At 43.2% G+C, this 27,427-nt stretch overlaps 1 protein-coding gene across 3 annotated transcripts in view; it reads left to right on the top strand.

Annotated features, from left to right (window-relative positions):
- The window catches only part of itprid2 (ITPR interacting domain containing 2), a 285,956-nt gene that overhangs the window by 197,666 nt on the left and 60,863 nt on the right, over positions 1-27,427 (top strand). For all 3 annotated transcript variants that reach the window (XM_028806206.2, XM_028806207.2, XM_028806209.2), the window contains 4 exons: positions 769-811; positions 912-1,010; positions 1,240-1,448; positions 5,094-5,764. In XM_028806206.2, coding sequence (XP_028662039.2) covers positions 769-811; positions 912-1,010; positions 1,240-1,448; positions 5,094-5,764 — 1,022 coding nt within the window. The remainder of the gene's footprint in view (positions 1-768; positions 812-911; positions 1,011-1,239; positions 1,449-5,093; positions 5,765-27,427) is intronic.

Here is a 27,427-nt window from a genome sequence, read left to right on the forward strand (position 1 = left end):
TATATATAATATAATATAATATAATAGTAAACCTTCAAAATTAATGTGCAGTTAAAGTCTCAACAGCATTCTCAGCATTTCTGGAGCTTAGCAGAGCCAGATAACTAGAAGAATCTTCACCAAGCAGCTCTGAAAATGTCTGCTTTGTTTGGGTCTCCATACCTCTGTGAGTTTGACGTGAATGTCATGAAGTCAAAGTTCAGAACACGACTGACAGACGGACATCGAAATGACTCCATAAGAGTGAACCTGAGTGGCTCCACTCCACCACACACCTCCGTGCCAGTCATCTGACTCACTAAACAACACATCACACATGCGACTGGACCTGTGAATAAAGTGACACCGTGACTTGTGACAAAATGACAAATGAATACGTCATATCGGTGTATTTGGAATTGCATTGTTTTGTTTGGACAGCATTCGTGTTTTAATTCAATGGTGTGAGATACACTAGAAAATGCGTACAGACGTACAAAATGCATTTGCAGGTGAACTAAATATTTTTTGTGATGTTTTAATGCAAAATGGTGAGTCGTGGACACCAACATTTTGTAAATGTTCAAGCAAAATGAGCTTATTCAGTTTGTTTGGGTTGAAATAAGCTATGAGAAGAAACGTTAGAAAACATGAGGAGCTCTCAGCCATTTTCGTTTTGTAAAAGTACGTCATCTATGGGGAAAGGTTGGAGACCCCTGCTGTATACTGTAACCCTGAAGCTGGCTTTGACCGTTTGCCTGTCTCTCTCTGTCTGTTTGTGTCCCACAGCTAACCATCTCCATCCTGGCTGTAATCGGATGGACAGTACTTGGTAAGCAGCAACTTAAAGGATTCATTCGAGGGTGTGATGTTGGAAGAAAGCATGTTAACTCATTTGTATTTCCCTCTTTTCATCATTCCGTACATTGCAGTCTTCGTATGCTGGCCAAGGACAAACGTACACAGTTTCAGCAAAATGCCAGGACTATGAACTCGACTGGCTCTGGGAAAAGCAGCACCACGTTGTCCAGGTAAGCCGTAAACACGTTGGGCATCGTAGGAGGATGTGAATCAGCGTTGGTATTGAGGGCGGGTGTCACATTTAAATGTATATTTATGCTGACCCCTTGTGTGTAATCTTAAGACGTGTTTGACCACCCAAACACTACAACAAGTAATCTTGTTATAAATGTTTATATCGAAGTGTAATAAAATGATGATGATGATGATGCATCTTTTTTTTTTTTTTTTTAAATGCAGTGTCTCTGAATTATTGGACCTTTATGAAGAAGATCCAGAGGAAATCCTGTATAACCTGGGCTTTGGGACAGATGAGCCTGATATTGCTTCCAAAGTCCCCTCTCGTTTTTTTAATTCATCCTCGGCTGCCAAAGGGATCGATATAAAGGTGTACTTGGGAGCACAGATGCAACGCATGGAGCTCGAGAATCCAAACTACGCTTTGACAAGTAAGTTTGCCCAGCTGTTTCATGTACTTTACCAACGTCGGTAGTTTTCAGTTTGATAGTTAACAGGCTAGGAATTCTTCCATTTATAAAGTGCATTCTGGGTCTGCTTCCTTTTTTCTTATGAACACTTTGGCTTTGGTCCATGTCACAAAATTGATATATGGCGAAGCTATAAACCTGTGCCAAAAATACAAGAAGCTTCCTGTTGAAGACGAGACGAGACAGGCCCAGTGCGCCTCACTCAGATATATAGAGTAGCTTCTTGAGTTGTGTGTATCCAACAGGGGGCGCCTGCTCCTGCAGCATGTGTTTGTATGAGAGTTGTAGCTCGTACTTTGAACCTGCGCGTTCCCCTTCCATAATCACGGTGGAAATATGAAGGCAAATATGGTACAAAAGAGAGGACATCTGTTTAACTTGCTTTACAACACAGCTTTCTCTCCAAATATATATTTGGGTTTGATTATTTTATTCATGTATAGAGTCAAAGGGAAGAGCCATTTGAACCATACAGGTTTATGGTCCTTCAGTGGGGTCTCTAATTGCATTTCTGTCTTTTAGCGCCGAGTGAAGGCGTTCTTGTTAGCACGGAGTTAACGTCCCGTCTGTGCTGATGGGCCTTCTGGCTTTCAGCCTTTATGACAAGCCTTATATATTCACACCAGTACCAAGTATGGATTAGTGGTCTACAACGGGTATAAAAAAGAACCCCCCCCTTCGAAATATTCCCAGTTTGCTTGCTTTACACTCTTAAATGAAAACACACAAATATTTTTTCCAGCTTTGCTTACTCAATGCCACATCTAACATCCAAGTGAAAGAAATCACAGCTACAGTTCAGATGAACTTTAAAAAATAAACAAGAAATCCTGAGATTAATAAAGGACCCCCCCCCCAACTCAATCAGGTGTCAGTGCCCACCATTTCCATTGCGGTTACTGGCTTCCCTTCACCTGTGATCAGTTGTAATGAGTGCGATTAGTGAAGCTGTTCCTGGAGCATTCATTCTCTTGCTTGGTAGAGCAACTGACAGCAAACGGCTGACGATAGGGGGCAAGAAACTTTCAAAAGATCTCCGGGACAGTTGTGGACGGACATAAGGCAGGAGAGGGGTACACAAAAATCTCAAAGGCTTTATCAATCCCAAGGAGCTCAGTAAAGTCCATCATAAAGAAGTGGTGAGTGTTTGGTACTACTAGGACCCTCCCTGGATCCTCCAAACTCCAAAGAGAGGCAACCAAGAGGCCAATGGCCACTTTGAAGGATTTATAGAATTTGATGGCACAGAGTGATCATTAATGGTGTAGCATGAGACAACAATTTCACAAGCACTGCACAATTGTGGCTTGTTCGGGAGGGTTGCACTTCTCTAGAAAGGTCACATTAAGGCTCGTTTGAGCTTGGCCAGAATGCATCTTGAAGATTCTGGTGCCAAGTGGAAAAAGGTCTTATGGTCAGATGAGACCAAAATCCAACTATTTGGCCTCAATACCAAACGGTACAACAATGCAGCTCACCATCCACAACACACCATACCTACAGTAAAGCATGGAGGAGGCAGCATCCTGTTGTGGGGGGCCAGGGGCTCTCGTTAGGGTAGAAGGAAAAATAGATGGGGCAAAATACCATCGAATTCATGAGGAAAACCTGCTACCCTCTGCTAGAAAGTTGAAAATGGGCAGAATGTTCACCTTTCAACATGACAACGACCTGAAGCACACAGCAGAACTGACCATCCGGTGGCTGAAGGAGAAAGAAGTGAATGTCCTGGTGTGGCCAGTCAGAGCCCAGACCTAAATCACAGTGAAAATCTGTGGAAAGATCTGAAGATAGCAGACCACCAACGCTGACCATCCAATTTGACTGAACTTGAACATCCATCCATTTTCCAACCCGCCGAATCCGAACACAGGGTCATGGTGGTCTGCTGGAGCCAATCCCAGCCAACACGGGGCACAAGGCAGGAACCAATCCTGGGCAGGGTGCCAACCCACCGCAGGACACGCACACACTAGGGCCAGTTTAGAATCACCAATCCACCTCACCTGCATGTCTTTGGACTGTGGGAGGAAACCCACGCAGACACGGGGAGAACATGCAAACTCCACTCAGGGAGGACCCGGGAAGTGAACCCAGGTCTCCCAACTGCGAGGCAGCAACGCTACCCACTGCGCCACCGTGCCGCCCTGAACTTGAACAGTTCAGAAGAGTGTAAAGAAGAGTGGGGGGCAAATATTGAGGGGGCTCAATCTAGATGTGCAAAGCTGATAGAGAAGAATCAATAAACTCAAGGCTGTCATTAAAGCAAAAGGGGGGTCAACAAAACGACAGGGGGGGGTCCTTTATTAATCTCAGTAGGTCTTGTTTTTGATTTTTTTTTTTTTATCATTTTTCTGAACTGTAGCTGTGATATCTTTCACTTGGATGTTAGAGGTTGCATTGAGTAAATAAAGCTGGGAAGAAATATTAGTTTGTGTGTTTATATTTAAGGCTGTAAAGCAAAAAAAAAATGGGAATATTTCGATGGGGGGGATTCTTATCTATACCCACTGTACATCTACCAATTCAGCTTATTCAGTGATCTATTTGTGTGCTTTACTGACTAATGCTAAATATGGAATTGGCTCTAATCATACCGGTTGAGCATATTCAGTGATCTGATATCAACTGACTGCTACGAGGATGAGTCAAAAATTACCCGTACTCCGGTTATATTAAAACTTCTGTTGGCAGCACTGCCTTTCCATACGAGGTCCCGGTGTCCCCAGTTACTGCTGTACACGTATGAACGTGTGACATGAGATCATTTGTAACTGTGGTGTGAGAGACAATGGCTGCAACATGCAGTGATTCCTTTTTTGTGGTCTGAGGGTTGTGCCCGGTGCCGATTATTTATCGAAGATAAGTGTTTTGTTGTGAAGAAGTGTGTATGAACATACATAGAAGGTCACACAAGTGTCACCCATGAAGAAGGAGCGGGACGCCCATCCTGATAACATTCAGCGTGCATGGGAAATGATTCTGTGGTATAGACGAGTGACAGTCGATGATGATGATGATTTGGCAAATCCCTACAAGGACGAAGATTCATGTCTGATGAAAAGATGGAGACAGCAGTGCGCTGGAATTGCAGTGCTGCAGAGTTTGACACTTTTGCTCTTAAATTTATTATGAAAATATTATTTATTTAAGAATTTATAAATAAGATATATATTTAAATCCTAGCATAGTAAAAATCTTTAAAGGAGTACTCCTTTCAGAAATCTGTTACTTACCCCATGTAGTTTGTAGTGATGGCTGAGAATCCCAGGGTGGAGTGGTGGCTCTGAGGCCAAGGATCTGTGCTGGTACCCAGAAGGTTGCTGGTTCGAATCCCTGTCACTGTCAAAAGAGATCCTACTCTGCTGGGCCTTTGGGCAAGACCCTTAACCTGTAATTGCTCCAGGGGCGCTGTACAATGGCTGACCCTGCGCTCTGACTCCAATGGGTATGCGAAAACGAAAAAAATTACTAATACAAGAAATTGTATAAGGCGAAATAAAGAACAAAAAAAAACCATCTTGGAACCGGTTGAGCAGAAGACGTAAAGATGTTTGTTTGTTTGTTTTTATTTATTTATTTGTGTATTTATTTTCAATTTTCCAGGTCGATTTCGACAAATCGAAGTCCTTACTACTGTGGCCAATGCCTTTTCTTCTCTTTACTCTCAAGTGTCTGGACTGCCTGTACAGAAAATTGGCAATGGAGCATTGACACCCACCGAGGGCACTGGCAAAGAGGTGCCTCCATTAAAGAGGAATGAATCTGCCATAAATGTTGCTAACCGGTTAAAGAAGACTCTTTCTAGACTTAATCTGCACGCTGGGTCACCTGCAAATGTCGAGAAAGAGTCTGCAGCCCCGGGAGCGGAGGACCGTTGTGGGAAGGCAGAGGAGAAGAGTGAACCAAAGTTGACCCACAAATTGTTCAAGAATATGGATTCTCATTTGCTAGCTACTGTGAAAGAGGAGGTGAGCAGCGCACCAGCTGAGCAGCTTACGGCGGCACCCATTCCTTCTGAGAATGGTTACCTTGAACTGATTGATTCTTCTGCGAGCGAGAGTAGGAAGAGTCCTATGGCAGATGAATCTGGCCTAAATGACTGTTCGATTTCAAGCAAGGACTTGAGCGTATCGACCAATGGTGACCTGGAAGCAGGTTGTGTTCTCCCGCTGGCAGTCACCTCCACTCCAGAGAAGGAGCCCACCATATGCTTACAGAATCCTCACATAGCACAGCTAACAGTACAACACAAAGATTCCTTTGAAATGGAAGAGGTAAGCAGACTTTCTCAGTTCCTTTTTCTTACAACTAATACCTGGTTAATCACCTTGATGTAGGTGAACAAAATGTTGTGTGATGTTTCAAACTTCCACAAAGTTCACCAATGGAGGTCCTTAAGACATTCGTCCCAGCACAGTAGGCTAGAAAGATGCAGCAGAGAGCAGATTTGGCCCAGATGTTGTAATGTCCACCATGAGTGCTGAACTCTCGACTTTGAGAACTGGCAGACTTTAGGTAGGCAGTGTGGTGTGGTGGCTTACTGACACGTAGATTGTACTTTATTTGTCCTAAGAGGGAAATTTTAGCTTTGTACGGAAGCTCAGGAAATACAAAAGCAAATACTATAGCAACAACCTTGTTCAAATACACACAAGAATTACTAAAATATATATATATATATAAGCAAATACTTTTTAAAAACCACACGTATATTAAAAAGTGTACTAAAAAGCAAACAATAAGTGTCTCATACATCACTCGTAAAGTAAGTGTGGGCGCTTTTGCTAAGATTTTAAGAAGTGTTTTTGAATGTTGCTAGATGAAAAGCGCCCACGCTTTTATTTCATGAGTGATGTATGAGAGACTTATTGTTTACTTTTTAGTACACTTTTTAATATACGCGTGGTTTTTAAAAAGTATTTTTTTATATATGTATTGTCAAAAAAACGACCATAAGACATCGAGAAGGTTTGGGGCATCCACCCGTATAATTGTTCCCGGCTGCAAAACTGATTAAATAAAGACATGTTCATTCAACTGAGTCCAAAACAGAACTGACTCTCAGGAGACAAGATGGCAGCTTTAAAGGCCAGTAGCGGAAGTGATGTCATCAATACCGGAACCGGAAGTGACGTCATTGGCTGCCCCAGGGCCGGGCAGAATTTCCCTAGAATGGTCTGCAAATGATCGAGAGGCAAAATTAGTGCACTTCGCCACCCCCTGGTCTGACGTGGAATCACATGTATTTAAGCCCTTAAGCTGTCTCCTAAACACAGGTGTGTGACAGTATATAATTTATTTTATATATATATATATATATATATATATATATATATATATATATATATATATATATATATATATATATATATATATATATATATATTATATAAAATAATCAACTTTTTACTCTTGGGTTTTAGTATAATTTTGTAATCAATATTTTAACACTTTAATATTTCTCTGTTACTAGCACCATGTATTGGTGAAATCTTGAACTGTTCATATGAAAATTTCATTTCTTAATTAACATGGATTAATTGATCAGTTAGTGAAACTGATTATTGATTCATGTATTGTCATTGGAAGTGAGTAAGTGTGCAAAATTTCAAGTCATTTGGACAACGGGAAGTGGGATAAATGTCGATTTACAAGATTTGCACCAGACAACAAACAGGTGAAGTTAATATAAGCCCGGTAATAATAATAAGAAGAAGAAAAAGAGAGTACTTCTGACTTGGCTTAAGATGAGAGGAAAGAACGATAATGGTATTTCTTGACACACTTCTTAATAATTTGCTGAATGTCCTCAATGCGTGCCTGTCAGAGAGAGCATTGTTCATAACGGCCATCAATTTGATCTTTATCCTCTCCTCCACTGCTACTACCAGTGGGTCCAGAGGGCTTTCCATTACTGAGCCTGGTTCCTTAATTAACTTGTGCATTTGCTGGGCCTCTTGAAGTGATGCTTTGTGCCCAGTCCAGCACACCACAGCATAGATGACTTCACTGGCCATCACAGACTTCTAAAATTTGTCCCGATAACAAGCTTAGACGTCTCTTTACAATTTTACATTGCTGCAGTGTCCAGTTCTATACCCTAAATTATTCTATTGTGTGTGTGTGTGTGTGTGTGTGTATTGTGAAAAAATATGCCTTGACACAAGAAAAAGGTTTGGGGCAGCCACCTGTATACTTGGAACAAGGTTGCCAAATAGGTGATTCGAAGCAAAAACAGAACTGACTAACAGGAGGAGGATGGCGGGTTTTAAAGCTGGTCAGGGAAAGTGACGTCATTGGAGCCCTGGAACCGGAAGTAACGTCATCGGGTCCAGGCAGAATTTCCAGTGTTTGGTCTGCAGGGATAAAAGAGAAAGGGTTATTGCATTCTGCCACCCCTTGGCCTGGCATGGAATTACCTTCTTTTGAGCCCTTTAGCTGCCTCCTTTGCTCACATGTGTGATATATATACTCCACGTATAAGTCAAGTCTTGAAACCCAAAAATTTGATCATAAAATCAGACCCTGACTTATGCGCCCGTTTAAAAATGCAACACTTAAATTTTTTTTTTTTTTTTTACATCTTCTTGTCTCCTCCAATATTTCATCAGTTTCTCAGACCCATCGAATTTTGTTGCAGTAGCGCAGTCACCAATTTCTTTTGCCACTTCAACGACTTTTAATTTAAAACCAGCTTCATATTTTCTTCTGATCGAACTCTCCATCGTAGATAAGGGATGCTCTTACGGTAAAGGTGTATGAGGGTGTGAGGTACAAAAACACAAAACGGTGCAAACGTTGCTTTGGAATAGTTCAGGTATTACCGTGTGGTCACGTAGGCACAATACATAGGAAAAAAAAAAGGATGTGTGCTCCATGGTTGCTCTCTCAGGTGGGCATTAGCATATGGTAATCTCTTGGGTCAATAGCGCAAGTTTTCCGCATTCAACTTATACAACCGACATTATAAAGTACCGGAAATTATACGGTAAAATCAAGCCCCCAAGTACTTAAACGCGAGTATATATGATATACAGTGCATCCAGAAAGTATTCACATCGCTTCATCACTTTTTCACATTTTGTTATGTTACAGCCTTATTCCAAAATGAATTCAATTCATTTTTTTCCTCAGAATTCTGCACACAACATCCCATAATGACAACATGAAAAAAGTTTACTTGAGATTTTTGCAAGTTTATTAAAAATAAAAAAACTGAGAAATCCCATGTACATAAGTATTCACAGCCTTTGCTCAATACTTTGTCGATGCCCCTTTGGCAGCAATTCCAGCCTCAAGTCTTGTTGAATATGATGCCACAAGCTTGGCACACCTATCCTTGGCCAGTTTCGCCCATTCTTCTTTGCAGCAACTCTCAAGCTCCATCAGGTTGGATGGGAAGCGTCGGTGCACAGCCATTTTAAGATCTCTCCAGAGATGTTCAATCAGATTCAAGTCTGGGCTCTGGCTGGGCCACTCAAGGACATTCACAGAGTTGTCCTGAAGCCACTCCTTTGATATCTTGGCTGTGTGCTTAGGGTCGTTGTCCTGCTGAAAGATGAACCGTCGCCCCAGTCTGAGGTCAAGAGCGCTCTGGAGCAGGTTTTCATCCAGGATATGTCTGTACATTGCTGCAGTCATCTTTCCCTTTATCCTGACTAGTCTCCCAGTCCCCACAGCATGATGCTGCCACCACCATGCTTCACTGTAGGGATGGTATTGGCCTGGTGATGAGCGGTGCCTGGTTTCCTCCAAACATGACGCCTGGCATTCACACCAAAGAGTTCAATCTTTGTCTCATCAGACCAGAGAATTTTCTTTCTCATGGTCTGAGAGTCCTTCAGGTGCCTTTTGGCAAACTCCAGGCGGGCTGCCATGTGCCTTTTACTAAGGAGTGGCTTCCGTCTGGCCACTCTACCATACAGGCCTGATTGGTGGATTGCTGCAGAAATGGTTGTCCTTCTGGAAGGTTCTCCTCTCTCCACAGAGGACCTCTGGAGCTCTGACAGAGTGACCATCCGGTTCTTGGTCACCTCCCTGACTAAGGCCCTTCCCCCCGATCGCTCAGTTTAGATGGCCAGCCAGCTCTAGGAAGAGTCCTGGTGGTTTCGAACTTCTTCCACTTACAGATGATGGAGGCCACTGTGCTCATTGGGACCTTCAAAGCAGCAAAAATGTTTCTGTAACCTTCCCCAGATTTGTGCCTCGAGACAATCCTGTCTCAGAGGTCTACAGACAATTCCTTTGACTTCATGCTTGGTTTGTGCTCTGACATGAACTGTCAACTGTGGGACCTTCTATAGACAGGTGTGTGCCTTTCCAAATCATGTCCAGTCAACTGAATTTACCACAGGTGGACTCCAATGAAGCTGCAGAAACATCTCAAGGATGATCAGGGGAAACAGGAGGCACCTGAGCTCAATTTTGAGCTTCACAGCAAAGGCTGTGAATACTTATGTACATGGGATTTCTCAATTTTTTTATTTTTAATAAATTTGCAAAAATCTCAAGTAAACTTTTTTCACATTGTCATTATGGGGTGTTGTGTGTAGAATTCTGAGGAAAAAAATGAATTTAATCCATTTTGGAATAAGGCTGTAACATAACAAAATGTGGAAAAAGTGATGAAGCGCTGGGAATACTTTCCGGGTGCACTGTATAGAGATATAACTAATTTCTGCAGTATTGAGACGGATCGTTTCAGCCAGGAGAAGAAATAATGCGATCGCCAGAGAATTTGCCTCTGAAAATGTTTTCTGGATGCCTCTGCCTGTGTTCCCTAAGTGTGTGCAAATCTAACACATGCGCTGATTGACCGAGTGCATTGGACAAGTGTAAACTACAGCTTGGGATAAGGGATTTTCATGGCCACATGATCATCATATTTGCAGAGAAGTCCACCTTGTCAGAGGTTATAACCCAGTGTCTGTAACTGGAGTAATGGTTTTATGTGGCATTTTAGATTCCAGGTCTCTCTGAATATCCGGGTTATTGATGCACATTTTAAAGGTGCCTATTTGACTACGTTGGGCCCTTAACCTGTAATTGCTCTATCCTGGGTATGATGATAATCTGCTTGTCAGCCCACCAACCTGCATGGAAAAACCTGGTGGTTGGTGGCCTAACTGGCACTGCAGCCACCATACAAAAACCTCCCACTGGTTCCATTCCATCTGAACTGGTGTGGTGCTGAGGTGTCACCCATTGCACTAAATAAATGACTTCCATCCATCCATCCATTTTCCAACCCGCTGAATCCGAACACAAGGTCACGGGGGGTCTGCTGGAGCCAATCCCAACCAACACAGGGCGCAAGGCAGGGCGCCAACCCACCGCAGTAAATAAATGACATCAATTATCAATTATGAATCTGGTTGGAATAAAAAACCTGCTGCCACAGGGAGGTTCCCAAGACTGAGTTTGGGAGCCCCTGCTTTAAGCTAACAGAGTGTCGTGGTACAGAATGGCCTCAGATTCAAAACCAGTCCAAAAACGGCCATACTTCACCTGCCTTCAAGTGGTGGATACCATTTCATTTGTTTAGCTGACGCTTGCCTGCTGGGTAGCTTTATGTAGTGCTGGGCGGTATGACCAAAATTCTATGTCACGGTATTTTTCAAAATTATACCGGTTTCACGGTATTTGACGATATCATGCATGACTGGATGTTAACCACATTTTCCACTGTGATTACTGCAGTAGACTGGCTAAGAATAACTTACTCCACTGTCATGAGAATTGTACATTGTACAAAAAAAAAACATTTTAATGTGCACACAAGTATTAATACAGGTTTGCATGGCCCCATAAAGTGATCATTTTCAAGGGGGTGGCACTAATGAAGAGAAGGAATCGCATTGCATGACAGTTGCAGTCAAAATATAGAACAAATTTTGCAAACTACAATTTTGACAACATATTTTCAACCATCCAAAGAGGTATTTAGACTTAAAAGTTGCATTGCACTGAACATGTCTTAGAAAAGGAATAAATGGTAAATATTATTTTGTAAACCAACTCCACTTTCTGTTAATGTTATCAATCTCTGTCCACTGACACGTTAGCTATATGGATTGTAATGGCATTGGTTATCTCGATCCACCGCTTGCTTTTTTTATTGTCGTAGGCAGTACCTCTTAGCAAACGCGTCTACAAGTGACGCCTGACTTGAGTGTCCTCTCGCTTTTTCTGTTTTACCTCAGGACGTGGAAGGTGCCAGTCTTAGTTCCATACATTCATGGTACATGTTTGCGGCTAAGCTGGTGCAGCAAATTGACTCCTGTTGCCGCCATTTTCACTAAATAAGTTGTTTGGTCCACATCCAAACTTTTAAAACCAAAGTACAGTGGAATCTCGGTTTGCGAGTAACTTGGTTTACGAGTGTTTTGCAAGACGAGCAAAAATTTTTTATAAATTTTCACCTGATAAACGAGCGAGGTCTTGCTATATGAGTAGTATGTACTGTATACGCTTTGTCTGCTGAGCGTCATGTGATCACAACTGAGCTGATGGTTCTCTCTCTCTCTCTCATTGTGGGCAATCGTCTCCTATTCTCCGTCTGAGTCAGCGTGCCTCACTCATATAGTCAACATCCGTACTAGCGTGTAGTGTTTACTATAGCATTAGCATTGCGACTGTGTGCGTGCGCTCGTGTGTGTGCTCGCGTGTGTGCTGTGACGTGCGAGTCCCCATCTTGCACCCTAAAAGACGAAGCTGAGTCTCAGTACTTTAGCAACACAAGCTTTATTCAGCTTGAAACAGCAACAGCGCGGTTATTTATACACAGACACAGCAGTCAGGCAGGGCCCTGCACATTTATAATGTTCCTTGTTCCTCGTATCTCCCATTGACGGCAGGCGTTTATAGCATGTCCTCGATCTTTTCGGATTCGCTTTTACGGAGAACTGCTATAGCGCTGGGAGACTGTGATTGCTTTGGGATGCTCTTCCGCGTGTCCCGTTGGGTGGAATCCCACAAGAGTTTAGAAACTCACTCACACCAGCCATGATTCTTTTCAAAGGTAAAGTGCAAGTTAATTTGTTTTATGTATTTTTGCTTTGTTTTGTATTAATCATTTTTATATGAATAGTTTTGGGTTGTGGAAGAAATCATCTGAGTTTCAATTATTTCTTATGGGGAAATTCACTTTGATATACGAGTGCTTTGGACTACGAGCACATTTCCGGAACGAATTATGCTCGGAAACCGAGGTTCCACTGTATCTCCATAACAACGGCTCCTTTTTTCGGCAAAAGTCCTTCTGTGTCCTCATCACTTTATCGTCTGCTACAGCTTCAGTTTCTGAATGTTCTCTGTCCATTTTCGCCGCTCAATACCTCCACTAACACATGTACTCCGTTGCATGTATGTTTAGCGGTGTAGCAGTGAAGAACAGCTTGAGCAGAGATGCCCAGACTTCCCTCTCCCCGGCCACTTCTTCTAGCTCTTCCAGGAGAATCCCAAGGTGTTCCCAGGCCAGCCGGGAGACATAGTCCCTCCAGCGTGTCCTGGGTCTTCCCCGGGGCCTCCTCCCGGTTGGACGTGCCTGGAACACCTCACAAGGGAGGCATCCTGATCAGATGCCCGAGCCACCTCATCTGACTTCTCTCGATGCGGAGGAGCAGCGGCTCTACTCTGAGCCCATCCCGGATGACTGAGCTTCTCACCCTGTCTTTAAGGGAGAGCCCAGACACCCTGCGGAGGAAACTCATTTCAGCCGCTTGTATTCGTGATCTCGTTCTTTTGGTCACTACCCATTGCTCATGACCATAGGTGAGGGTAGGAATATAGATCGACCGGTAAATTGAGAGCTTTGCCTTGCGGCTCAGCTCCTTTTTCACCACGACAGACCGATGCAGCGCCCGCATCACTGTGGACGTCGCACTGATCCGCCTGTCGATCTCACGCTCTCTTCTTCCCTCACTCATGAACAAGACCCCGAGATACTTGAACTCCTCCACTTGGGGCAGGATCTCGCTCCCAACCCTGAGAGGGCACTTCACCCTTTTCTGGCTGAGGACCATGGTCTCGGATTTGGAGGTGCTGATTCTCATCCCAGCCACTTCAACCTCAGCTGCGAACTGATCCAGAGAGAGCTGAAGATCACAGCCTGATGAAGCAAACAGGACGACGTCCTGTGCAAAAAGCAGTGACCCAATCCTGAGCCCACCAAACCGGACCCCCTCAACGCCCTGGCTGCGCCTAGAAATTCTGTCCATAAAAGTTATGAACAGAATCGGTGACAAAGGGCAGCCCTGGCGGAGTCCAACTCTCACTGGAAACGGGTTCGACTTACTGCTGGCGATGCGGACCAAGCTCTGACACCGATCATACAGGGACTAAACAGCCCTTATCAGGGGGTCCGGTACCCCATACTCCCGGATCACCCCCCACAGGATTCCCCGAGGGACACGGTCGAACGCCTTTTCCAAGTCCACAAAACACATGCAGACTGTTATCTCTTTTTATAATTAGCAGCCAAACAGTAATGAGACACAAAACGAGCCGCCACATCACCAGCTCTCCTGTGCCCGTCACACAATATCTGAAAATTAAAGAAAAGTGAAGGTCTCGGTAAGGTTGATCTCTTAAGTCACCAAAACATTTTGACGAACAGAAAGTCCAACATTTTTGAAAATGTCTGCTGTGGCAGAATGAGAGCAGCAAGAGGCCATGGAGTTAAATAACGGGCTTAATTAACAGCAAGAATCGACTTCTCATTAATAGATTGGCTGGAGTTTGAAATCCCAGTTTAGCTGCTCATCTGTTGGCTCGTTTCACATCTCATTTCTGTTTGGCTGTCATTTCATGAAGAAACGAATCAATTCAGGGGGCTGAATCCTTAAAAACAGGGCTGTTAAAATGAAGGGAAAAGGAGTTAATTAGCAGTGAAAATGGGTCACTAATGAAGAAGATGGTTAGAATGAAAACCTGCAGCCACTGCGGCCCTCCAGGCCTGGAGTTTGACACCCCTGCCTTAAGCGTTGTGGCTAAGGTATACTCGTGGAAACTCTCAAAGCCGAGATTGTTGGCTCAGTCCCCACATTCAACTTGCAGTGAAGCTGACGAACTCGATGTCTGTTCCAATCGTGAAAAGCAAAATTCTGTAAATCACTGTAATGTAGTCTGATCCCGCAAGTCATCTTGCATTAAAGTGTCAGCCAAATTTACAATAATAACCGTACTGCTGTGCAGCTGCTATCACCATTAAGGTTTGTCTGCCTTTGCTCAGCTTCCTCTTAACATCCTGTGGTCTCCCAGAATACATTTTTGAAATAAGCCATTGCTTTAGCTTTATTTAATCTCTTTAAGTTCTAAATACTCGGCTTGTCCTCCCCTTTAGTCAAAGGAATAATTTTCTCTAACTGTACTCTGCCCTAGGGTTCCATTAACCAAGAGGTCCTGTCCCGAGTCCAGCGAAAATCTTTCCTTGTATGTGCTAATCTCCGTGCAACACGTTGTTGCCCTCTCCAGAGCCATGTGTGTACACGAAGTGTAATATCATGAAGTTTGTGAGGCTTATCAGGTTCATAAACTCCAGTCCTGGAAGGCCGCAGTGGCTGCAGGTTTTCATTCTCACCCTTTTCTTAGTTAGTGACCTGTTTCTGCTTCACTCCACATGTACAGGCCAGGCCAAAGTTAGCACTCGGGGGGCTCTCAGCATTTAGAACTGCTAGGTAAGCGTTTGAAGAGAGAAGGTACAAATACGAAAATGGGCATTGTACTATTTCTGTATGTTAGAGATGAAATGGAAAACTCTCCTTTCCTTGTTTGGAACCTAAGTAAGGGCCTGCACGCGGAGAAGACGGTATAGAAAGACTCGGACAGCAGCTAAACACTTCGAAGCTTACAGACGAATGGGTGATATCGTCATCCGTCCTGAAAAGCCTTCCAGCACAGCGATGTAAAAATGGCAGACTGTACAGATCAAGATCCCACCTTGGTATTGTCATGCTATTTTGGCTTCCCGTCTGTAATGCCGCGTAAATCGTCAGTAAAGAAAGCTAAGTTTCTTAGGCGGAGTGGTGGCTCTCAGGTTAGGGATCTGCACTGGCAATCGGAAGGTTGACGGTTCGAATCCCATAAATGCTAATAGGGACTCGGCCCTTGAGCAAAGGCTCTTAACCTGCAATTGCTGAGCGCTTTGAGTAGTGAGAAAAGTGCTATATAAATGCAAAGAATTATTAAAGAACTAGTCATTAAGCCCGTTACAATAACGGGCGCTAGAACAGTAGTGCATAAACATTAGTAGGAACAGTCTATATTAAATGGCAAGGGACCTTGACCTCATTCTTTTTGATCGTACTTTTCTTTGTCTTTTAGCCTTTTTTATTGATGTTGCTGAGCTGACCGTTCTTCGTGGGCTGCCGCCGTGTATTGTGTGTCTTTAATTTTCTGTGACAGTAATACTGTCTTGTACGTCCGCTGGCTTGTACATCCGTAATATACCTTTAATTTTCTCTGGCGGTAATACAGGCGTGCGCGTCGGTAATATGCCTTTAATCTCCTCTGACAGTAATACTGGCTTGTATGTGGCTGTAATATGCGTCACTGTATTGTGTACCTTTAATTTCCTCTCGCAGTAATACTGGTTTGTATTTCCGTAGAACGCCTATAACTTTCTCTAACAGTAATATCACGCATCGCACCGTGCCCCGCGCATGCGCACTTCACCAGAAGACACCCACACACGGACACCTGGACGCACAAAGGGATTTTATTAAAGAGGATTATTAAGTTATTTTCTCTTATGTGATTTTTACCTGCCATATCACAATGGGAGGGATATCGCCGTTTAATATCATATCTATATAGTTTTCGGTTACTTAAAACGCCGCAATTCCAAAAGAACTTATTCCAACTAGGAAGCTATATCGCCCCCTACAGGAACAGCTGCTCATTAACTTCTTTTGAATTCATTTTAATTGACTTGCTCTTGAAGACTCGGACCCCTTCATTGTTTCTTTTTCCTTAATTAGCAGCCAATCAATAATAAGATACAAAATGAACCAAAACGGGACCAGCAGACTCTGACCATCAAACAGTATCTTTAAAATTAAAGAAAAGATGAAGGTCTCAGGAATGTTGATCTACTCGGGTCCCCAAAACGTTTTACCGGTGGTCTTAGAAAAGAGAAAATCAACAATTTCAGAAATGTCTGCTGTTACTCAATAAGAGCAGCGACAAGCCGTGGAATTAAGGAGCGAATTTAATTAGCAAGAAGACTCGGCACCTCATTAAGCAGCTGGTTGGAGTGAAATTGGTTGGCGTCTGAGGCCCTGACTGAGTTGGTCTTCTGTTGACGCCCTCACTTCACATTTCAGTTCAGTTTGGGTGCCATTTAAGGAAAGAAATGAAGCAATTCAGGGAAACGAAGAAATTCCTGGGAACAAAACTTATAAAACACGACAATTAAAATTAATTCAGAAATTAATTAACAGCAAAAACAGGTCACTAATTAAGAAAAGGGTTAAAATGAAACCAGGCAGTCCTCTAGTACCAGAGTTGGGGACCACTGATCTACTCCCGCCATTGAAAATGAATGCACACTTAGATATACACACACACAATCATATTAATCCTGTCCAGTGTGAACCTCGTACCCGGGCACAGACAGACACGGAGGCCAGAAGTCCAAAACACACACAGTTTATTACACAACCCCTTTTCCACAACACACAGTGCTCAAATCACCACTGAAGTTCTTTCTCTCGCTGCTGCGGCTGCTTCTTCTTCTTCTTCTGCCTCCACTCCTCACCCACAAGCTCCGTCCTCTGCCTACCGACTCCGGCTCCCCGAGTGGAGTGAGACTGCCTCTTTTATACAGCACCTGGAAGTGCTCTGGGTGCTCCCCAATTAACACCTGGCAGCACTTCCAGGTGTGACGGAAGTGCTGCATACCCCTTTTCCGGAGCTGCCCAGGCGTCCCCTGGCAGTGGCCACGTCGCTCCACAGGGTTGGACTCCCTAGGCCTGTGGTCCCCATACAATACAATACAATACAGTTTATTTTTGTATAGCCCAAAATCACACAGGAAGTGCCGCAATGGGCTTTAACAGGCCCCCTGCCTCTTGACAGCCCCCCAGCCTTGACTCTCTAAGAAGATGAGGAAAAACTCCCAAAAAAACCTAGTAGGGAAAAATGGAAGAAACTTTGGGAAAGGCAGTTCAGAGAGAGACCCCTTTCCAGGTAGATTGGGATGGCAGTGGGTGTCAAAAGAAGGGGGTCAATACAATACAGTACAGTACACAGAACAATTTCTCAATATAGTAAGAAATAAAAAAAATATATAAATTTTAGAAGTACAGAGTAGAATTTAACAGTAGATGATATCACATAATAAGATTTGTATTTGTATAGAGTCCTGGAGACCTCATCCTTCAAGCTGCCTCCCCCTATTGGCCATTCCACAGCTCAGTCAGTGCTGGGCCAGCCAATCCGATGAAAGGACCCCTCTCTCCCACGATTCCTGCGATCCTCCATCTGGGATGACTTTTCCTTAGGCAGGCAAAACAACTTGGCAGGTGGGCCATGGCACCAAGTGCCACATTTGAGTACCCATACAATCCAGGAAGGCTGCTGTCTTACATTCCAGGGAAGATACTACCCTTCTCGCGGTGTCCCGGTGGGGTAAGGTACCTGGACGTCTGTCACACCACGCAAAGTCTCGAGTGGTGCCAATTGCATGTCTCTCCTCTGCTCCACACACTCAAACATATACATCCGGAAAGTATTCCCAGCGCATCGCTTTTTCCACATTTTGTTATGTTACAGCCTTATTCCAAAATGGATTAAATTCATTTTTTTCCCTCACAATTCTACACACAACACCCCATAATGACAACATGAAAAAAGTTTACTTGAGGTTTTTGCAAATTTATTAAAAATCAAAAAACTGAGAAATCCCATGTCCATAAGTATTCACAGCCTTTGCTCAATACTTTGTCGATGCCCCTTTGGCAGCAATTCCAGCCTCAAGTCTTGTTGAATATGATGCCACAAGCTTGGCACACCTATCCTTGGCCAGTTTCGCCCATTCCTCTTTGCAGCACCTCTCAAGCTCCATCAGGTTGGATGGGAAAGGATGCTGCCAATGTTTTTAATTAAGATCCTGTAAATTCTGTTTATTTTTCTAAAACGAGCCAAAAAAAAAAAAATCTTGTATATAAAAGTCTATGCCTGGAAGTGTGAGGCTACAGCATGAACCTGAAAGAAAGAAACTCCATTGCCAAAGTGAAACCGCTGACGAAACGCAAACTCGTGCTCACCTCGCTTGTGTATTAGCGGCTAAGCGTCAGCAAAACAAAACCTCCGAGGAGAGAGAAACTCACTTAGCTACTGATAGACGAGGGGGTGAGCTCGTCCGCAAAACTGCATTTCAGTTTTTTTCTGAGTTTTTCAATAGTTTCTAGGAGTTTCTAGGAGCCTGGGTGTTTAACAGCACAGGCTTACACAGCTAGTTAAATATAAACAATGTGCAGTTCAAAAATGGAAGATTTAGGGATGTCACTAGCTAAGTTTCCATCCAGTTTTTTGCGACGTTTTGTTATCAACAAACGGAATATACGTAAAAAAAAATGTGCGAAATTTGCTGTCTCCAGCCTGTTTCCATCAAATTGGCTTTTTATCGATAAAATGGTGTGCGTGATGACGTCATCCCCCCCCAAAGCAAACTGTCGCATAACTTTTGTTGTATCGCGAAAAAAATCTGCCCTTGAGCCGTTTCCATACATAATTTTGTGTATGTCGCAAATTATCTACCTTTTGTTTTCCACGTTACACCCCCTCCACTAAACAAAGAAATGGAGAGATTATTCAGACAGTTTTTTGAAATTTGCCAGCTTACTGTTATTTCAGTTTCACAAATAATTGGAATTGTACATAATATCCGAAGACGACAGCAGAATGAAGCAGTTGCTTGTCTGATAGCCCTAGAGCTCGAAGAAAGTACCCCAGTGCGACGAAACCCACGGGTATGGGAGAGACGACGGAATAAGACCTTCTGGGAGGAGGTGGTGGAGAGACACTTCACAGAAAATCTCTGGCTGCAACATTTTAGAATGACACGGCCGACGTTTGAGATGTTGTGTGGATTCATCAGTCCTGATGTTGCGCCCATCATAGGTTGCCACCGACCACCGGTTCCAACCCAAAAGCGGATTGCCATCGCCCTTTACAAGCTGGCAACCTGCGCCGAGTATAGAGTAGTTGGAGAAACTTTTTCGGGGTTAGTAAAACTACCATCCATCGATGTGTATATGCTGTGTGCACCGCTATTAAAGAAAAATTAATGCGGCGTTGTATCAGACTTCCGACTGTAGCGGAGGCCAATGAAATTGCATACCGCAATTCCTTGGTGCATCTTGTGCCACAGATTTACGGTGCGCTGGGTGGCACGCATGTGCCTATTCTTCCCCCGACGGAAGGCTACCGCGATTACATTAATCGCAAAGGGTGGCCATCTATTGTTCTCCAGGCCCTTGTTGATGACAGGTGCATGATACGAGACATTTGCGTTGGCACTCCTGGAAGTGCCCATGATGCAGCTGTGTTTGCAGCATCGGATCTGTACAGGTGAGCCTACCTTTCAACATCCCTTCACAGCGTGATAACAACTGAATTAACCTGCTTCCCTTAAGGTTTTTAATTAAAACTGAAATTTGAATTAATACAAAATAACGACGTTTAATCAAAAAAAAAAAACTCTCTTCATCAGACCATGCGAGCCGCTCCGCCATTCTCGTTTTGATTGCATGTGATGAAAATGTGACACATTTATTTGCGTTAAAGCCCTTTTTTCCGACAAAAACGGTTTCCAATGTAGTTTTTGCGACATCTGAAGTATCGATATGGAATTTATGCGCTAAAGTTAAACGGAAAAATATTATGTCGACATGTACAACATTTTATCGATAATTAGCATTTCCATCAGCTATATCGGTAAAAAAATTTGAAGCGCTAAATATTTTTTCGCAAAAACTCCTTGGATGGAAACCTGGCTATAATGTCTGTTTATAGAGCACATTTAAAACAACATCAGTAATGTTGTAGCCAAAGTGCTTTACATTGAACCATATAATAAACATAAAAATAAATAAAATAGAAATAAAATACAATGAAGCACAGTAGATCCAGCAGTACATTGAAACAAAGGACTAAGAGGAGGGATACCATCAGTATCGCTGAAATTCATGGAAAGTGAGAGAACAGAAATGCGAGTTTAAACAGTTCAGTTGATGATGCCTCCTTAACGTTGTAAAATATAGAATTCCACAGGAGAGATGCAGAAGCCCAGTCCCCCTTAGTTTTATACCAAGTACAAGGGACAGCAAGAGGCAACTGACCAGTAGATGCTCCAGTCAGGTCAATACCGATCACCAATTTCATGTCACTAGAATTGGCCAATCCAATACATCTTAAGATTTCCTTCCTTAGTGTCAAAAAATATTTTAAAAGGATCAACTCCTGTTTAAGTAGACTTGTATGTGAATTTCCCCTTGGGATTAATAAAGTATCAGATAGATAGATCTATCTATCTATGATATAGTGCCTTTCGTCTATATATCATATAGTGATTTTCGTCTATCTATTATATAGTGCCTTTCATTTCTATCTATCTCTCTATTATATAGCTTTCACATCTATCTTATAGTGCCTTTCACATCTATCTCTATCTTATATAGTGCCTTTCATTTCTGTTATATAGTGCTTTTCATTTGTTATATAGTGCCTTTCATTTCTATCTATCTCTCTATTATATAGCTTTCACATCTATCTTATAGTGCCTTTCACATCTATCTCTATCTTATATAGTGCCTTTCATTTCTGTTATATAGTGCTTTTCATTTGTTATATAGTGCCTTTCATTTCTGTTCTATAGTGCCATTCGTCTATTTCTATTATATCGTGCCTTTCATTTCTTTCTATTATATAGTGCCTTTCACATCTATCTCTTATATAGTGCCTTTCACATCTATCTCTTATATAGTGCCTTTCATTTAATCTCTATTATATAGTGCCTTTCATTCTGTGTATTGAAATTCCACATGAGCTTTCATTGGTTCATTTGGTTGTCGGCTCTCCTGCCTGCTCAGCCTACTCCTCCGACAACAAAGAAAATGAAACCTGCTTTGATTTTATCCTAACCAGTCGCAGAGTAGGTGGTCTCCATTGTTGGGCATGGCACATTAGATGATGGGGAGTACGCTGCCAACCGTCTCAGACTGGCTAAGATTACTGTATATATTCGCATATAAGTCGGGTTTTGAAACCCGAAAAATTGATCATAAAGTCAGACCCTGACTTATATGCCCATTCAAAATTACGACACTTGATTTTATTTATTTTTGTTGTTTTTACATCTCCTTTCCAATCTCGTATCAGTTTCTCAGACACAACGAATTTTGTTGCAGCAGCGCAGTTACAGATTTCTTTCGCCACTTCAACGACTTTTAAAGTCAAACCAGCTTCATATTTTCTTATCGAACTCTTCATCGTAGATAATTGGGGGTGTGAGATACAGAAAACAGTGCAAACGTCACTTCGGAATAGTTTGGGTGTTACCGTGTGGTCACGTAGGCACAATACATAGGGGGGAAAAAAAAAGGCCGTGTGCTCCGTGGTTGCTCTCTCAGGTGTGCATTAGCATATCGTAATCTCTTGGACCAATAGCGTGAATTTTCCGCATTCGACTTATATGACTGACATTATAAAATACCAGAAATTATAAGGTAAAATCAAGTCCCAACGTGACTTAAATGTGAGTATATACGTTATTTCAATGAAGGCTAACATTGCTGTAAAAAGCAGCCGCAGTGAAGGTCACATGGCCCTCGAGCATATGTATAACAATTATTACAATATACAGTTAACGTTTCTATGTGTAGTAAATTTTTTTTTTTTTGAAATGCAATACAAGAGATGTCCAAAAAATTGCACAGTTCTGCTATAGCTTGAATTTTCCTTTTAGCAAAATTGGAGGGGGGTGAGGGGAGTTCTGTAATATTGATATGCTTTAACCTTGGCAGTATTTAATCCAACACTTAAAAATAGCTTACAGATTCTATGGGGAAACCGAACTACAGAGAGCCAATAAATAAGCTAAACTATAGGATTTTTTTGGCAAGGAACAATAGCTTATTCACAGTTTCTGGCTGAAGTGTCACCTTGCAGCAGGACACATTGTACCTTTCTTTAAATGGTATTTCACCTCATTTCCTGCATGGCTGATCATTCCAGAATGAGGATTAGCTTGCTCAATAAGCTTCGAGCACTTAACATCCTGCTCTGTCACTCACAAGGTTTGGGTAACACTTGTCTTACAAGATCTGGCTTCTAAGCACATGCGAACTGAATTCCGGGGCTGCTATTAATTCTTTTGCAGCACCGGTTTAGTCCTGCCGGTGATCGAGGAATAAGAAGGCAGGACTAAAGCTTTTTGTCACATTAGAAAGACTTTTCCAGCAGTTTTGACTTGTAGCCTTCATTTGCTTAATTTTAGCCAATCAGAGAGAAACTCCCGTGAAGCCCAATCATCTATGTGGTATGGGGGCTCTGAAGGCAGATATGTTGGCTCCCGCCCGAGATTAAGGATCTGCACAGGTATCTTGTTGCTTACCGGTTGAAATTCGGTTGAGCAAGGCCTTTAACTGAAAAATTACTCCAACAATAATAATATTTTTAGAGCACATTTTCATACAAATGATGGAGCTCAAAGTGTCTTACAGGATGAAGAAAAAAATATAACAAAATTAGACAATACTAATTAATATAGAATAAAAGTAAGGTCCGATGGCCAAGGTGGACAGAACACTCCACACAGTTGGAGATACAACTTCATAAAGTTAATGTCTGCTGCCAGTTCTGCAGTCCAAATTTAAAGAATTGCAATGGATTTAGAAAGTAAAGACAAAGGGAGAACTTTATTTGTAACCCCAGGGGAGATGTGGTTTTTACAGAAGCTCTTTAATAAACAGGGGTGGGCAAAATGTGTTTTTTTTTTTTTTTTTTATTATTGTATTTATTGGTGTATTAACATCTTTTTCCATACAAACTATAAACCTACTTATGCCTATCCTTATATATAGAGAGAGATGTAGTATATATATCTAATAATATCTATATGTATGTATATATAGATACTTTATTAATCCCAAGGGGAAATTCCCATACTCCAGCAGCACCTTACTGATAAAAACAATATTAAATTAAAGAGTGATAACAATGAGGTATAACATACAGTAACTTTGTATAATGTTAACGTTTACCCCCCCGGTGGAACTGAAGAGTCTCATAGTGTGATGGAGGAACGATGTCCTGAGTCTGTCAGTGCAGCAGGGCGGTGACAGCAGTCTGTCGCTGTAGCTGCTCCTCTGTCTGGAGATGATCCTGTTCAGTGGATGCAGTGGATTCTCCATGATTGACAGGAGTCTGCTCAGCGCCCGTCGCTCTGCCACAGATGTCAAACTGTCCAGCTCTGTGCCTACAGTAGAGCCTGCCTTCCTCACCAGTTTGTCCAGGTGTGAGGCGTCCCTCTTCTTTATGCTGCCTCCCCAGCACACCACCGCGTAGAAGAGGGCACTCGCCACAACCGTCTGATAGAACATCTGCAGCATCTTATTGCAGATGTTGAAGGACACCAGCCTTCTAAGGAAATAATAATAATAAATCATTACATTTATGTAGCGCTTTTCTCAGTACTCAAAGCGCTATCCACACAGGGAGGAACCGGGAAGCGAACCCACAATCTTCCACAGTCTCCTTACTGCGAAGCAGCCGCACTACCACTGCGCCACCTGTGAGGACTTGCACAGATCATCAGTATTGACAGTCCAGTCCAGTTTATCATCCAGCTGTACTCCCAGGTATTTATAGGTCTGCACCATCTGCACACAGTCACCTCTGATGATCACGGGGTCCATGAGGGGCCTGGTCCTCCTAAAATCCACAACCAGCTCCTTGGTTTTTCTGGTGTTCAGGTGTAGGTGGTTTGAGTCGCACCATTTAACAAAGTCCTTGATTAGGTTCCTATACTCTTCCTCCTGCCCACTCCTGATGCAGCCCATGATAGCAGCGTCGTCAGTGAACTTTTGCACATGGCAGGACTCCAAGTTGTATTGGAAGTCTGATGTATATAGGCTGAACAGGACCGGAGAAAGTACAGTCCCCTGCGGCGCTCCTGTGTTGCTGACCACAATGTCAGACCTGCAGTTCCTGAGACGCACATACTGAGGTCTGTCTGTAAGATAGTCCACGATCCATGCCACTAGGTATGAATCTACTCCCATCTCTGTCAGCTTGTCCCTAAGGAGCAGAGGTTGGATGGTGTTGAAGGTGCTAGAGAAGTCCAGAAACATAATTCTTACAGCGCCACTGCCTCTGTCCAAGTGGGAGAGGGATCGGTTGTAGCATGTAGATGATGGCATCCTCCGCTCCCACCTTCTCCTGGTATGTGAACTACAGAGGGTAGAGGGCGTTATTAGCAGTAAGATGCAAATGACAAAAGAAACCAACAGTCCTCCATCTCATTTGTTTCCATTTACACCTGCGTGAATTCATCATGCGCTATTTAGTTTAATAAAACGTGTGACAGACTGAAAATGATCCGTTTTAGGCTTCAAATCCTTTGGATGATATCCTAGGAAAGCAAAAAAGCTGCGCTATAAGAACCTAACATTGCAGACTAACACGCCATAAAATTAAATAAGGTCTCGGATTAGCAAGGATTGCTTCCTTATTATTTGGGTAGGAATGAAAACTTGCAGCCACTGAAGCCCTCCAGGGCCAACATTGCCCAGCCCTGTTTGAGTGTTTGCTTTCCGTCCCAATTTTTCATTTTTCCTCCTCCTCCCTTCCTTTTTGTCTATTTGCTTTTTCTTTCAGAAGAACATGGTGGTTTCTCTTAGTGTGTCACTCATTCCAGTCCAACCCCCCAAAGATGACATCTCCAACCCACAATTTCCTAAAGCAGAAGTTTTCAGGTTCGGTCCAACGGGGCCCCACCTAGTTGCTGCAGATTTTTGTTCCAACCAGTTGCCAAATCATAGTCATTTTTACGTTTAATCAATTATCCATTATCCAACCCGCTATATCCTAACTACAGGATCACGAGGGTCTGCTGGAGCCAATCCCAGCCAACACAGGGTGCAAGGCAGGAAACAAACCCCGGGCAGGGCGCTAGCCCACCGCAGGGCACACACACCCTCACACCCACTAGGGACAATTTAGGATCGCCAAGGCACCTAACCTGCATGTCTTTGGATTGTGGGCGGAAACCCACACAGACACGGAGAGAACATGCAAACTCCACGCAGGGAGGACCTGGGAAACCAACCCAGGTCTCCTAACTGTGAGGTAGCAGTGCTACCACTGCGCCACCGTGCTGCCCTACTGACTACTAACTGAATGAAATTTTATCATAATTAAAAAATGTAATCATTTGACAGCCCTAATATATGCCAATTTAATTTGCTGTCCCTTTCATTCACTCCCTTATTTTGCTTTCTGAAAAGTCCATTAATGTTGGATTTTTATATTCCTAAGAAATTATTCTTTAAGTATTTAACCTCTGTCTTCTCATTTACAGTACTTCTTGATCCACTGTGCCTGTGCAGTTTGCTTGAATTGTACCTGAATACAGTCATGTGACGACGTTCGGCTTCATTTCGGACTGGCCATTTGACCGTATGTCAGTCAAGCCTGGGTCACCACTATGCAATGTAGAAGAGGATAAGACAAAAAGATTTGGGGGGCAACACCACAAACCCATACTTTGTAAAGGCAAAATAAATTGAAGCTTTACAGCAAAAGAAACGTCTCTTAAGGATGCGAGTCTCAAACTGTTCAAGATGCCGACATAAATGCCAGTTAAATGCCAACCAGGTAGGGAGAGACGGGTCCAGGTGGAAGGACACGAAAAGTGAGGTTGACACTCATCTAGTCTCTAGAGGGAGGAAGCGGAGAGGTGTTAGTATATGGCGCCACCCTGTGGATTGGCGAGGAGTTGGCACCGCCAGAGCCTTTAAGCTGTCCCCACGGCACACGTGTGTTGCACAAGCTGATCTTCAAGTCTTGACGTCTGCAGCCCAGGTCCGTGTAAGGCAGGTTTGTCTCAACCACTGGGGAGTGCATTGCCATCATTGTTTCACGAGTGTGTCATGGTGGGTCGCCTAAGCCAGTGTTTCTCAACCACTGGATTGCCACCGGTGGTGTGCAAGTAGGGAACAAAGGGTCACCAAAAGCAGTTGGCAGCAACGTGCGATATGTTTCCTTGTTTCTAAGCAAGTTCGGTTTCATTAAGTAGGATGTCAGTCATGTGCCCATTTTACCAAGGGAGCCGTTTGCAATTGCTGCTGGTGTGTCATTAGCAAAGGTTGAGAAGCACTGGTGTAGGAAGACAGTGTGGGCTGAGTGCATACAAATTACCCACATGGAGTGGCACTGATCTCAGCAAAACCTTAAAGGGCCCTCCTGTAGGCAAAAAACCAGAGACCCTGTGAGATAAGAATAAGAAGAATAACACAAGATCTATTATTGTTGACTGGTTTTAGCAGATGGCATGGTGGCGCAGTGGGTAGCGCTGCTGCCTCGCAGTTAGGAGACCTGGGTTCGTTTCCCAGGTCCTCCCTGCGTGGAGTTTGCATGTTCTCCACGTGTCTGTGTGGGTTTCCTCCCACAGTCCAAAGACATGCTGGTTAGGTGGACTGGTGATTCTAAATTGGCCCTAGTGTATGCTTGGTGTGTGGGTGGGTGTGTTTGTGTGTGTGTGTCCTGTGGTGGGATGGCACCCTGCCCAGGACTGGTGTCTGCCTTGTGCCCTGTGTTGGCTGGGATTGGCTCCAGCAGACCCCCGTGACCCTGTGTTCGGATTCAGCGGGTTGGAAAATGGATGGATGGATGGTTTTAGCAGTTTCTAGAAGTTGTCTTCCTATGGCCATAAA

Source organism: Erpetoichthys calabaricus, chromosome 8 (assembly GCF_900747795.2).
Source record: "Erpetoichthys calabaricus chromosome 8, fErpCal1.3, whole genome shotgun sequence".
Lineage (NCBI taxonomy): Eukaryota > Metazoa > Chordata > Cladistia > Polypteriformes > Polypteridae > Erpetoichthys > Erpetoichthys calabaricus.